Source organism: Tetrao urogallus (genome assembly GCF_951394365.1).
Source record: "Tetrao urogallus genome assembly, chromosome: 2".
NCBI lineage: Eukaryota > Metazoa > Chordata > Aves > Galliformes > Phasianidae > Tetrao > Tetrao urogallus.
This window is the reverse complement of record NC_136814.1, coordinates 47877580-47892771: the sequence shown is the minus strand read 5'-3', so window position 1 is coordinate 47892771 and position 15192 is coordinate 47877580. Positions and strand designations below refer to the sequence as shown.

Genomic DNA, 15192 nt, shown 5'->3' with positions numbered 1-15192 from the left:
GGTTATTGTAATCGGTTTTTCAATCTTCTCTCACATTTTATTAACCAAATCTAAACATTGGCTACACCTAGTATAATACTGAAAATCACATGCAATGTTTGTTAATTGTTATACTTTCACAGAGTTCTCTCATTTCATCAGATTCCAAATACTACGTAATGCTTTCATCTCAAGTTAGAGACCTATCTGCTGGATGGTCCAGCACATCCCAACAGAACGAAGGTTTCTGATTGTGTTTTTCTTCTCCTCCCTCCCAGGAAGTGCATGCAGCACATACACTTCAGTAAAAAGCACATATGCTGCTTGGCCAAGAGTCACATAAACACATTAGCTAAACATGATACTTGTGCATGTTGTGCCTTTCATCAGAGGGCACCACCAAGTGACCTAAGCCTCACTACTCCCCCGTTAGGCACTGGAAGATCAATTCACACAACTTTAAAGCAGTCAAACTGAAAGCTGCCACATATCAGAAGGTTAATGCACAGGATTTAGATCACAAGTGCACTGAGCTTATAAACTACTTCCTGCAAGGACCGCAAGTGGCAGCCTGAAAAAGGGGAAGAACATGGAGCAACGACTGCCTGAGAGAAGGTGGCTGCAGCCTGGGGACACTAGGCATCCACAGTTCCTGACCTAGACCACCTGGACTCTTTGGATATAATACCTCTTCAAGGATTTTTGTTGTGTGAGTTGAACCTAGTTTTCCCTGAAGCTCCCCAAAGCTTTTAGCAGCTGTGAGCTCCAGCAGCAGTAGTGCCCAGGGTCGGGCATACAAGATCTGAAGAGCCATCTCCCTTAGCTTAGAATTATTCACACCATCATGAAAATTGGCTAAAAAAAATTACCAGGAGATTAATTACTTTCAGCCTATCCAAGCTAAACTCCTTCCTGTAGTCTTGGTTGATCACAATATTTTTAAGACATAATCTGGCAACAGCATCAAAGCTAATGTCCTGGACTTTCAAACAGTCTGCAAGATCTCAAATATCCACAGATTAACACAGAACTACTGCCAAACCTCAGCTCCAAGCATGGACTTAGCTGTTGTGCATCCACCAGCAAACATTCAATTTGTGTCAGGCTAATTGCATTCATTTCTTTGAAGATACTGATAACCTAAACTAGGACCATTGTGCAATTATATGCAAAGGTACTTCCTAAATATGTAACATCTAAGTAAATCTCAGAAATCATCCAATCAAATGCTGAGACAATCAAATACAATGGGACAAGAAGCTACTCAAGCACAGCACTCAGTGGGCTGCAGATCGTTTTGTTGCATGTACTCAGCTGGAATCTGATCACCTTCAAGGACATACCAAGCGCATCCTCTTGCTTAGAAGGATATACCTTTCTTCAAACTTTCTTCAAACACAATTAGCCATAGAAACATATCAAGAACAAAAGATTGAGTGGCTTACAAATATCATGATACAGAACAATTTGTTTTCTTCAGACTATGTCTACAAAAACAACTTGAGTACCAAAGAAACACTGGTTATGTGATGGCTCTGTGGTCTCTTAAAGGTTAAACCAAATTGTACGGTGATCTATTTTCTCAATAAAGTAACTGATGTATTCAGCAAGGGAAGAAGTATGTAGACTCGCATGACAGAAAGTTAACATGGTGTTTTTTGTTGTTACTTAAAAATAAATAAATAAGCCTCCTACTAAATAAAATCATTCTCCTTGCTAAAAGACAGAAGCTATTGTTTCAAATCTCAGGACGGACTATTAAGACTCTCTGCTGCAATCTCAGCTCTTCTTATTCCCCTCAGCTCTCTCGCCACAAACACTGCCCCCTCTGAGTTCTGGAAGAAATAATCAGGCAATTAGTCTTTTCCCATCCCTGCAGGCACCACAACTAGCACAAAGTGGAAGGAGTTAAACTGATACAACTGCGAAATTGTAACTAAGTTGAAAGAATTCCTTAATAATTATGATTTTAATTAAATAAATCACAAATATTTGCCAAGTAAAACTGACTGTTCTCCCTGAGTAAAACTACTGCCGTTGTCATTTACTCATCTGAAGTTCCCTTAGGAACCTTCAACAACATATACAAAACATTGTTAGTATACATTTCCAGATAAAATGTATTTTCTTAAACACAAGAAACTAAAGACCTGTTCATAACTAATCTTTAGAAGACTACATTTGAAGCTAGCTCTTTTAGTTTATAGCTATGTGTTTAAATACATTTTGGAATACTGCAATTATTCAGTAAGTTATGTCATTTGGTATTAAGTTGCAAATTTAGATCACGGCTCTTCTGTGTGAATGAGAACTGTTGACCAAGGAGTATACTATTGCCAGCATCAAATCATAATTCACGAAACGTAAGATTTAGGAGATGTGGGGAAGGAGCTATATCTACTCAGCATATGTCATGAAGATTGCTTTCTGTATGAAAAGCCTCCATTTGTTTCCAAAACCTTTGAAATACTTCAATTAACACCCAGTTCTCACAGAAATCAAAAAGCAGATGTTCCTAGTTTTAGTGCTTTAGCAGCTTTCCTCGTTTTCAATGAAAACTCCATCTGCTTCCACACAATGCTGTGTACTGCTACAAGATTGTATTTTATTGCAGGATACCTTCCATCTGACATTGTTATTTTACATTTAAAAGGAGAAAGAGACATAAAGCTATAGAGTAATCAAATAAATGGAAGTCCTATAACCAACTGTACTTTATAGCAATGTATATTAAATATGCATATATGTATATAATAAACACACAATGCCATACAGAGGGGTGGGAATGGTTTTCGGGGAGTTTTTTTTGCCATCATTTTCATGATAACACATGCTTTAATCTATTGTTTAACTATATTATTCAAGGACATATTTTTCAAACTTTAATTCTGGGAGTACTATTACATGTTGGCCCAGAGAAAGCTCAAGAATTTCTTCCCCCTTGCGGCCCTGCCTATGACAGAAAACTCATTCTTTTGGCATCTCTGTTTTAAATTACAAGTTGTGTCCATTCCCATTAAATGGTTTTAAGAGGCAGCGAAAAGTGAACCAAAGTGCTTCAAAAGAAAACATTTTGCTACAGTTTTTCAAAAATGCAATAGAATTCAGGAGCAGGCACACAAATACACACACACAAATGTCTAAGTCTTCCCTTATGGCAAAATCTCCTTTCAAGCACCTCTCTGCCCCCCACCACAACCAACACACAGCAAGCACTTGCGCACAGACAAGAACTCAGGCTGCCTGAACCTTTGAAGGTGTCACCAATTCCACTAGGGCAGACAAGAAACCCTGACATGGGCCTTAGGAGGTGAATGGCAGAAACTGATGGGAAATATTCTGGTTAGAAGAATAAATGAGCTTCCTGCTCTTCACATCTAGATATGAATTGAAAAGTTTGACACGGAAGAAAATGCTTCTGAGGGAAGAAAATTAAAACAACTTCAAATGCCACTGAAATTAAAGGGCCATAAGTAGTTCCATAAACTTTTTCCTCCATTTGAGTGACCTAATACTAAAACTTCTTATACTTTGTATTTCTGTTGATGTTCTGCAAGGCTTCGCCTCCTCCCTCAATGAATCCTTCAAGTTTTAGGTCCAACCAATAGGGGTTGGCACCAACGAACACCATAAAAATAAAAATTGATAGGAAGCAGAAGGCCATGTTCACATGAAAGCATATAGCAAAAAGTACAACATGCTGTTGAGATAAGCAGATTAAAATAAGACATGGGTTATATTTAGGTTCACTGTCAAATTTAACACTTGGCTTGTTTGTCTGTTTGTTTTAAGAAAAAAAAATAAAAGAAACAAAAGAATAACAAAAACAAAACCACTTATTACCTAGGCACTGGTGAGAGGGGCTGAAGCTTCAAGCAGTGGAGATCCCATTTTCTGAGCTGCTGGGAGTGGATCCATCGCTCTGTATTTTTTACCATGTTCTGTTTTTAAACAAACCATAAATATTGAATGCTAATTCCAAATGATGTCAAGACCATGTCAAAATAACCTTTTATAGCAAAAGCTAGCAAAAAAAAAAAAACAACCCAAAACTGAAAAAATCACTCCATCTCATGGCTTCAGGATGAAAGGAAAAACAACTGCTACTCTATGACTGTGCCATTGTTTGTTCAGATTTCAAAAGGAGACAAGGTCACTAATACAATAAATGGCAGAAAAAAGATCTCTAATTAGGCAATTTAAAATTTTATTCTGGCTAAACTGAGCATTACTATTATTTGCTCACATCTTAGAAAGAATAGAAGATATTAATTGCTCACTGATTGACTTATGCTGCTTCCAAATAAAACACCACATTTCCAGACCATCTGTCCATCACAAGACAAAAAATGCGTGCAAGTACAAATAATCTGCATGACCTTGTAAAAAGAAGTAACATTAGATTATTGATAAAAGTGCTTCTGGCAAGCTTTACTACAGTCATCTGAGCTGTGACACATTTGATTTTTAATGTAACTAAATGCAACAGGCATGACTCACCTCAACTGATTAAGAATTGCCATTAAAAAAAGAGGCAAATAGAATTGTCAAAAGAACAAAACAAGAATTAAAAAAAAAAAATGAAGTTGTGGAAACAGTTTCTACAATTCACAGGAAGAGCAACAAGTTTTACAATGTTTAGTTACACCAACCTGCATTCGCATTGCTACTGCAAGAGAACAAACTGCATTTTCAGTAGCGTTGCTGTTTTTCTGACCACAGTTGTGTTTCTCTGTAAAATAAGAACATCACAAATAAATTATGAGGCTTTTTTTTTGAGTGGGAACAGCTACACTTGAAGCAACAATCAGACAAAGTAATTATGATGCTGACTTAACAATGCCACTGCCAAAATTATAGGTGGCTTCTGCAATGTTTCAACTAAAATAACAGGAAAGGGCTGATACTGTGCAAAAACCAGAGAGCAACTGTGTGCTCTGAAATGCATTTTGCAAATATGCATGTAACAAAACATATAAAATACTGGAAAAGTAAAACTGGGAGCACCAGAGTCCAATTTGATTTTTGGGGAGGGGGGGAAAGGGGAAAAAAAAAACAAAAAAAACGTGTTTAACAAAGCACATTAACGAGCATGGTAAAAATTGTTTTCTTTTTCATACCCTCAATGCAGTGAAAGAGAACAATGAAATGACCTGAAAATTCTACACAGGACCTTTAAAAATCTTCTGAACAGCGAAAGTTACCTTTCTGAATGTGCCATTAAAAGCAATAGTCTGCAGAGGCTGTACAATGTGACTCAAACTTTAAAGACAATTACTATCGTTTCTAGTGGCAGCATATTATACAATAACCATACATTGGCTACTCTAACTAAACATACTATTTGTCATTTACCCACAGTCCTCCTTTTGGCTTGTGTTTTTGCTATTGCTTATTGACTTTTATCTTGATGTAGTTTCTCCAAGAATTCACATCCTAGTCTCTATGGGCATAGCACAGCTCTTGTCTCATTCTGAAGGGCGTAGACATAATTACAATAAAAGATAATAACTGTACACTGAGAGTGTTAGCCTCTCTCCTCGAGGAGAATCGGAGCACAAACCCTGATCGAGCCAAGCTTTCCCTGCACTTACCCTGCCTGCAGCCATCACAAAATATCTGCCTCACCTCATGCTGCTGCTCAGAGGCAGCAGAGCTTGGGTGCCTTGGGCAAGGTCCTGTGCTCAGCAGAAGTGCTGCAGCACCTGCTTGTGCCATTATACCAGCACTGAGAGGCAGGGCCACACCAGCAGGCACCTCCAGCCTTGCTCAGTGCACTGTCAAACCCTTCCTCAACCTGCCTTGCCAGCAGACATCTGCACTGTAGCACCAAACATAACTGGGCAGCAAGAGGCCAGTCTTTATGCTAAACTCAAAAAGTATCTAAAAGGCCACCTTTTTGTATTAACACTCGCTGTTTAAAAAAAAAAAAAACAACAAACAATAATCTGGAAATATGTTCAGCTCAAGCACAGGAGCTTTACTGGAAGAGTCCATCAGAGTCATAAGCTAAGCATTGCTGCCTTGAGACAGGGCTGGGAGAGCTGCCAAAGAGACAAATGAAGTAGGAAGAATGGAGTTTAAAATCCCTTTTCAGGCAGCTGTGCTTTACAGAAGTATCTCAACCTTTTGCTTTTGGCTTAATGTGACTTCTTTATCAGGATAGAGCGAGCGTGCATGTAAATACATATTGGTATTGGATGTTTCCCTTCAATAAAATGCATCTCCCAGCCTGCCTACGCTACGCGCTTACCACACTAACACTAAGCAGAACTTTTATAGAGTGAAGGTGAAGCCAGAGCATACATGAGCTAAGAGGACAACCACAGGATTGCAACAGCTCACTCAGGATACATTTTCCAGATGGGAGCTGGAATAACACTCTCTGCCTTGGGTTTTGGCCAGAAGATCAGCTGAACTGCAGGCACTGCGTTCCTTCCTCTCCCTCACCCTGACAAAGGCCCATCTACTGGCAGCACACAGCTATATAGACAGACATATAGGATTAGAACAGAGATGTGAGAGAAGGTCACGTTTCCCATATATATAATTAAACCATGTGGGCTTGAGCTTTCCAGTGACCTTAATGGAGTTGGTCATCAAGCCCTAAATAATCTTGGGTCTTTCTTGTTCAGAAACTCGTTCTTCATTTCTATACATTTACAAATCAAATATTTTCCTGCAAGAGGCAATAGATTCCAAAATCATTAGTGCAGTAGAATAACACGTTTTAAAATGATCACAATTCTAAAATTGCTGGCAGTACAACAACAGATTATTTATTTATTTATTTATTAAGGAGAAAAAAATCCATTAGTTTGGATCAAGCACTTTTAGCTCTACTCTCCTGGCTTATATCACTACAGCTGCCTAATATAACCACACTCTTGCAAATTTAGGACTGCTTTCGAAACGTGTCCATGTGTTAAGCTACATGTATAGCTACACAAGGTAGAAATCTAGCCACCACCTAGCAACAATAATAGTCACTTCACAGCCATTGTTGCTTCCAGGCTTTGTACAGCTCCTGCAGCCCCAACACAAATGTCGAGTGGGAGATTTCCAAAGCAAGAGAAAATTTCTGAGCGTGCCAGCCAAACAGATTTCACTACACACTGAAAGTGAAAAGTCATTTGTAAGAGTCAGTGGTTTGTACAAGACCGTAGGTACTCCAAAATACACTTTTAATAAATACCTTGCAATTAAACTAAGTGCATTCTCCCTGTCAGATGGACACCTGTGTTTCACGTACGTCTCAAGCAAGTCTTCAGGTCACTGTTTCTAAAAGCTACTGAAATTTGTTTCTGCTGCTCTTCCTGAGTTTCTCCAAGTTTATGACAGTCTCAAAAGCATACAAACAAATGAACACTTGATACATGAGTTTATTTTTAATTATCTTTTAAATATTTCATATTGCCTTTTCAAAGAAATGCTGTACTTAACACAGACAACTGCTGCAACATGAGAAGCATGAAAAACTCCATTGGCACATAGTACATTCTTTGTTTCCTGCCTTAAGAATGAGTTTTGCTGTGGTATGTGAACATATTTCAGATGTTTTCCCAACAGCACCTTTTTTCTTAGGGAAATACTGATATTATCAATAGTTCTATAGAGCAGATAGGTCTTGAGACTTAGGTATCTTAAAGCCATGTCAAGAGGCCGTGCAGGGAAGACCTTGGCTCTACTTGCAATGGAATGTGGGACCTGAGTAACCAGAAGTGAAACTTCCACCAGCAGCACATAGAGCTAGGGAGTTCAGTCTCCAACACTGTCAGCTCAGGCTACAAGGGCTTACCCCATACTGCTTTCACCAGACCCACAAGCTCCACCCCAAATCAGAGAACTCAGAGCTCCTGCTGAAAAAGATTAAAATGCTATTGCTCTACCTCCATTCTCTCTCTTCCTGCCTCTCCCTTTCCAATTCCTACTTTGTGCAAGAGTGATACCCATAGAGTGATCTACCCATAGATCAGGTATCTGTTGAGGAGACAGGGCTTCAAGTAGATGCTTAACAGACCTTCTCTTCTTAACAATTACGTCCTGCTGACCCTGTGCAAAACAAGTAAGCACCAAAGAACCAAGGAATCTCCTAATCACCATGCTAGCATATCTGATCTCCCCCCACACTGCTTTAGTATTAAAAAAAACATGAATTACTTTTAGGAAAAGTTGTGCAGCATTAGTAAGGAATAAGGCTGCTTGGTGCACTACCCTCAGATCCCACAAAGATAGGACATGGTTCAAGAAAGAGGAAGAGGAATATCCAACTACCTTTGGATAGCTGAGTGCATTTAACCAAGATCTGCCACATCTGCAACATACATTCAAATCAAGGGGATATCAAGATGAACAACAAAAGGCATCTCTTTCTAAGGCCACACTTTGCACGGGAACAGCAGCTGCCTTATTACAAACCTGGTCTTGTACTAACTCTGCTTGAAGCGTCTGCTTAATTTGACCCCAGGAAACATACCTAGTTTAAGAATCATACAGACCTTTCTCCTTGTTCTTATGCAGATTTCCCCAGTTTTATATCAGTGGATGTTAGTAAGCATACTGCATACTTGTGATTAGTTAATGTGCTTTGCTAGATCTATCACATTACCCATTTACTTTTTTTATTTTTCTATTCTCTCACAGCACGGTGCCATCAGGTCAAACAATCAAATTGTTACGTCTATTATAAAAAAAAAAAAAAAAAAAAAAAAAAAGAAAATATTCAGAGACCTTAACAGTTGTTGAAGGAATTTTAAAGGAAATGTAATTGCTGCACTGGAGTACAGTAACTTCTAGGAAGCTTTCTTAGTTTTATTTCTAATAAAATTCTACAGTTTTTCCTCAATGGAGAAATTGATGAACCTATACCACCTGTCCAACCAGATTATATTAAAGTGAGTGGGGGAAGAGGAATCCAAACTTATTTTGTACTCGTAACAGTTGCAGGCGACATCTTGCCTGTTCTGAGATATGCAAGATTCCTCTAGATCATCTTGCTCCATTCTCTGCATTGCATTTTGCAAATATTCTTTCTACATCACCTTTTCCCCATGCTCTAGCTGAGACAACAGAATTCAAAACATAACACACTGTACAAACTAACACAGAAATAACAGGTCATCCAATGAATTCTGAATGAATCCATGCTTATTTAACAATCCTGGTGTAAAGAATATATTCCAGTACCTTCTTCTTCATCTGACATCTTTTTCTTATTTACATATTAGAGAAACATGCATTCATCCCCCATGTACAAACACCCACTATCAAAGGATTCCTCCCAGAGATGTAGATTTTAATCACAGTGAGTGGTCACCAACATGCCACTCACTTCTTTTTTTTTCCAAAGACTCTGCATATATCACTTTCAAGAACTGTTCACTTTAAACTTTGCCTACCTGACAGCAAATCAGGAGAACAGTTGATGATGGTGGTTCCAGGTTTTAGCCAGCTTACAGGAACACTGTCAGGTTTCGGACTGCCAGCTACCACCACATCCACTTGATGAAGCTACGAATAGCCCAAAGTCCAGCCCATCCCCCAAGAAAAGAAAAAAAAAAAAAAAAAAAAAAGAACAAGAATTTAATCTTAGAAGTACATTCTTGAATATGCAAATTATTTTCAGATTATATAAGCAATAATATTTTGTACAGTTTTTGCAAACAAAATCCAAACTGATGACTGCATTCTTACCACATCATATTTATGAACAATAGCATTTGAAATTGAAAAAGTAAAAAGCACCTGTAAAACAAGGAAGTAGAGTCAGAGACAGCACCAATAACATTTTATGGGAATTATATTTTCTCAGTAAATAAACCATATAATTGTTCAGAATACTGTCCAATAAAGTAACTTGGAGAGACTTAAGTACAGTCAGCTTATCTGAAAGAAAAAAACTTGGACAGCTCTGAGAAATGCAAGATGACCTGATCTGCAAACATCAGTGCCTTTGAAGAATACCAATTAAAGCTTGTTTTCGTTTCTCAGCTCATGTTTGCTAATGAGACTCTCTGATTTAGTTCAACCTTACAGATGTCGGAGCAAAAACACTTACTTAAAAATTCTTATAATCAGAGAGATAACTGTCTTTCTTTCCTCCCTATTCTGAACCAGGACTCTGTAACAATTATTGGAATCAACATGAGATAAAGGATAGCAGCAGAGGCAGATGTATAAATATCCAATCAAACAGGAAATACGGGCACAACACTGACTCCAAAAATTGTATCAGAGAGACAATAATTTTGGAAATCTTTGGAAAAATGTAAATAGATGCCAACTGTTGCAATCTGCACAAACCTCTCTGTGAACCGATTTGTGACCAGCAAGTGTTTCAGCTTCTTTTTTGGCCAAAAGTGCTCTGATGCAACTCTGCCCAGCACTCCTGCCAAGAAAGAAAAGCTACAAATTCTATCAGGATAACACGTTTTTGGCACAGATGAGCATCCAGGAGGGGAAACTGTGGCGGAAACAGCAGAAAGCTAAGAAAGCTCCATCTCCTTAGAGGACACAAGAATGGACTAAACCTCCTCAGAGCTTCACTTGTGGAAACATAGCCAAACGTGTGGGAGAAGGATTACTAGCTTGACAGATGACTAATGCTACAAGCCAATTCAGGCTTCAACTAGAAGTCCTATGATTGCCTGCAAAAGTACAGTCTCAACAGCCTTATCCAAATTGCCTACACTTCTGTGTCTGCTGCAAGTATCAGCTTACATGCCACTCCTAGGAGATCACATAAGTAGTAATGCTTGACCAGCGTCAAGTCAAATTATATTGCGGAACTTGCAAGCAGATTTGAATAAAATTACACTGTACAATACTCTTGTGTACCAAGAGTACAAGAAGCAAACCTCTCTCACCAAAGAAGGCAGCCACTACCATAACATCAACACAGAGAAAAACTGTGATTATCTTCAGGTATCCAGTATCTTTGTAACAAAAATGTAATTCATATTCTAGTAGTTATAATTAACATACTGATGGTCAGGAACATCATTCCATGCAAAGTCTCTGGGACAGGGACTCTAAGCTTCGTACACTGCCTCACATCATGAAGCTATAAGCCAGCTGAGTGCTGTATGCAACAAGAGAATCTTGATAAATTTTCAGACAACATATATCAGATCAATTCTATCATAAGTAACTATAGTGACAGAAAACAACTGACCAAACATTAATTTCTATGACTGCGAATCATTATGTTCAAAAACGTTAACAGCTGAACACAATCAATTTTGTAGACAATGTTAACACAATGGATGGCTGGAGTTGGTCATATCCATAAGTGCATTGAAAAAAATAGATAAAACCTTCTCATTGCCCTACCCTACTGCCTCCATGAAAAATTTTTTATCACAGGCCATGGAACAGTTGTCCTGCAGGCTGAGAATGTTCTAAGCTCAGAGCCTCCACCCACCATTTCCTTTTCATAGAATCATAAAATTATTTGTGTTGGAAGGACCCCAAAAAGCCATCAAGTCCAACTCCCCTGCAATGAACAGGTTGCTCAAAGAGACGTCCAGCCTACTTTTTCCTCATTTCAAAAAATAAGCACATACAAAAAAGAGAAAAATCAAGTAAAAATATAAATTCAACTCTCTTGTTATAAGCAATTATTTTTATGTGCAATAGTCTATTATGTGCAAGAGTCTCTGAAGTACATATAAAAAACACTTTATGGATCTTTTTTGCTCCCTTGATGATTTTTTTTTTTTTTTTAAATGACATCCAGAAGCTTGTTTGACTGGGAGAATGAATTCACTGGAAGTAAAACCGCTGCTCTGAGAATTTTGGGTGTTCTTGGAAGAGATTCATCTCCATTCAGGCAATTCAGTTTCCCTTCAAAGAAACAATGTCTTTGCCCTATCCATTTTTTGTTGGTTTTTTTTTGTTGTTGTTGTTGTTGTTTGTTTCTTTTTTTTTTTCTTTTTGCCATAAACTATTCTTTTGACTGTTCATAAATCACTGAAGCCTTGGGAGGCATGTTCAGGCTTTATCTTCTAAATCAGAAATAAATCATAGACATTAGAGATGGAAAAGACCTATGAAATCATCACATCCAACCTCCCTCGCAAACACGCTGCGCAGTCTCCAGACAGAGGATGCATCTGATCGGAACCAGATGCGTCAGGCAACTGTTGCCAGGAGGCTGAGGAGCTATTGACAGGTGGCCGCAGGGTGACCCGACAGGCAGTGCTGTTGGTGGAAGTGTTGCGTCCCAGTCCACAGTGAGCAGAACCAGCAATGGCATCACACAAAACCATCCGCAATGTGCTGGGCGATGGGTTGGAGACAGAGTAAGGCAATACTCGAGCAGTCTCCTGCCTTCTCACCAGTAAATATTGTTTCAGTTGGGAAAAGCCATGCCAACAAATAATCTGAAACCTTACCTCATAACAAAATACAGCTCTCTCCACCACGATTTAAGTAGAAGCAGATTAAGAACCACCCATTAGTTCCCAAGATAGATCACCGAATGTTAAAACAACAACACAGACACTCAAGCCAAATAGTTAATGATAATGGTACAGAGTAACTGTACATTCCAGATAACTGAAAGACTATTCTGTCATCAAGTCTGCACAAAAGTTTTGTTTTTTACTTTTAAATAATTCCAATGATCCTGGTGTGCTTTACTCACTGCTCTCTGTCTTGCTCGTAATGCCAGTGTGAAGTCCTTACCTGTGAGTATGACACAGGAATTGAAAATGAAAGTAGGAAGAGCTCAAGGGAATAAAAGGCTACAAACTATTTAGCCTTGTCGCCAAACATCCCATTTCTCAGCTTTCATGACTGACCTCTGCAGACACCCTGACTGCAGTTAGAGGTACTAACTAGGTACAATGTGCCACCCACTCCCCTCTTCCCCATCAGTTCCTCTGCTTGGCAACTCTACTGCAGGATGAAGTCTTTTCCTGTGAAGCATACTGCAGCATGCTGCTATGGTGCACGCAAAGTTATGAAACAGAAAAACCCACTACACCTACAGCAATGTCATTAGAAACTCTGTGCAGCCTCTCATTCCACTCCTTTTACAGGATCTGCACGGCCATTCTCACTTTCTGTCATTTCACCCACATCTAGCAGAATGAAATGCATTTTTCTGCCACTACCAAGGCTCTTCATTTTTATCAAAACAGTGAAAATAGGACAGTGAATGACTAAGAGATGTCAAAAAAACGTGAATTTTAAGTGCTGCATCTAAGAAAAAGTGGACCGTGGTCAACAGAGTTTCTTCCCAAGCATGAGAAAGAAATTCCTATTCATTTACTCTGGCTGAACACTATCCTACTTCTTATCCAATCTTTCATAAACAAGTGTTCAATTCCTAATTGTGCTGATATGCTGATTTTCAGTTCTTTAACAAGAAAACTGTGGGATAGTGGCTGCCTTAAAATACATGTAATGTGGTTCACACACAGACTATGTGCAAGATTGCAAGTTGAAATCATGACTGAACTAAAATTCAGTCTCCTTACAGGTACTAAGTATTATTCATGTTCTCTCAAAAAAATAAGCTATATTGTTAGAGTTGGATCTATTTGGTAATCTCCTCTCTAACTAGAGAGATATCCTAGTTCTCACACAACGAAGGATTAAGAAATCAGTTCTTATTTTTTTGCCGGTAGCAGTGAATCAACTCCTTTTTCTTATTTAAAAATGGAACTACCAAGTAAGACATTCCTGAAAACATGCCACCAGATCATTCTTCAGGCTCCCTGCAGCAATTGTGCTTTGAAGAGTTATCTGTGCAAATCTCAGCAGAAGGTAGCATCTTATCTATATCCCTCAAAATGCTCAGTGCTACTAAAAGGTAACATAATACCCACTTTGAAAATGTATTACATCATTACGTTCGGGATTTGTAATTCAGTGCAAATGAGTACTGTCAACAGACTAAGACACAAAAGGCATCCAACCTTAAACTCCATTTTTCTTCTGCTGGTATGTGCTGCAAAACAAGCACAACTCAATGAGAAGTTCATACTCTTCATATGTTCACATCCCATTTTGAGAGTGAAATTATTACACTATCATAACAAAAAACAGCACAAAGAATGCTATTGTAGAAGTGTAACTTTCAGAGGAAAAAGCAGAAGTGTATAACTATGCCTGAAGTCACTGTATTGTGCAGAAAAACAAAATGCGAATGAATTTTTCCAAGTCTTGGATAAATGCCTGCATCAACTAATCCATTAGCTCACTTGAAATTCAAACTTAAAAATCACAAGAGGAGAAACCTTGTGAGCATTTAAACTACTTTTGCTTAATCAGTGCATCAGAGCAAGTGAAAAAAAACTCTTATCATCAGCTATAATCATGCTATCTAGTGATGTCATACTGTAAATATGGGTTGCCACAAGGCAGCAGAGCCTAGCTGCTGCGTAAGAAATCGGTGCTTTGTTTTTGACTGTCAGTCTATAGGGAGTGCTGTACAGGACAATCTTCTGTGCACACATTCAACATCACCTACAACCCAGAGTTAACTACAACAGTCAGGCTGCGCAGCGCTCAGAGTTATTGGTAATACTGCAAGCTTACAGATGAAGAAGAGGAAGGTAAGTTTCCCCAGAGTGCTGCTAATGAGCTCTCCAGGCAAAGCAAAATCTTCTTTGTTGCCAAAAGTTAAAATGAATCGGGAAGACTGATGTGCAGAGCCTCCAGCTTCCTCCTACTTCAGCCTCATACTCTGTTTCCCATCAGTGACTTGATGTGAGAGATAAGCTATGGGGAATGCCAAACAGCAAGGCTTGATGATGGGAAAGCATCTGGAGGAAACAGATCTTTCTCCAGCAGGCAGTCTGCACAGCAACTCTGTTGTAACCCAGCAGAAATACTTCTGGTACCCCAACACCTCCCCATCCCGTCTAAAGCAGTCCTCAAACACAATAAAAAAAAACAGATCATCGCACTTCCATCTTGGAGAGGAGCGTGCATATCCTAAGCCTTGTCAGTCACTCAAAGCACAGAAATGAGACAAGCCTAACAAAAACATACGCAGCTGTGAAAACACGGGGTTGCCAAAAGACTTTCAAACCTTCACAGCTGCTTACGGGTGTTTCCTCCTCCCGTCCTTGGGCTCCAGCTCAGGGGCCAGACATCATCACATTGAGTTGGCTGCCACCGTGCGGCCTGCACTGTGCAATGCAAGGCGACAGTCACCACGTGGAGCGGGGACCTCTGCACGACACAGGCACAGTGCATCCC

The 15192-nt window shown here is 39.1% G+C and overlaps 1 protein-coding gene across 1 annotated transcript in view; it reads right to left on the bottom strand.

Moving 5' to 3' along the window:
* MTHFD1L (methylenetetrahydrofolate dehydrogenase (NADP+ dependent) 1 like) overlaps positions 1–15192 on the bottom strand; it is a gene marked incomplete at its 5' end in the record, with an annotated part of 137556 nt that overhangs the window by 112876 nt on the left and 9488 nt on the right. The window contains 3 exons of the mRNA XM_079550681.1: positions 3823–3920; positions 4632–4711; positions 9378–9489. Coding sequence (XP_079406807.1) covers positions 3823–3920; positions 4632–4711; positions 9378–9489 — 290 coding nt within the window. The remainder of the gene's footprint in view (positions 1–3822; positions 3921–4631; positions 4712–9377; positions 9490–15192) is intronic.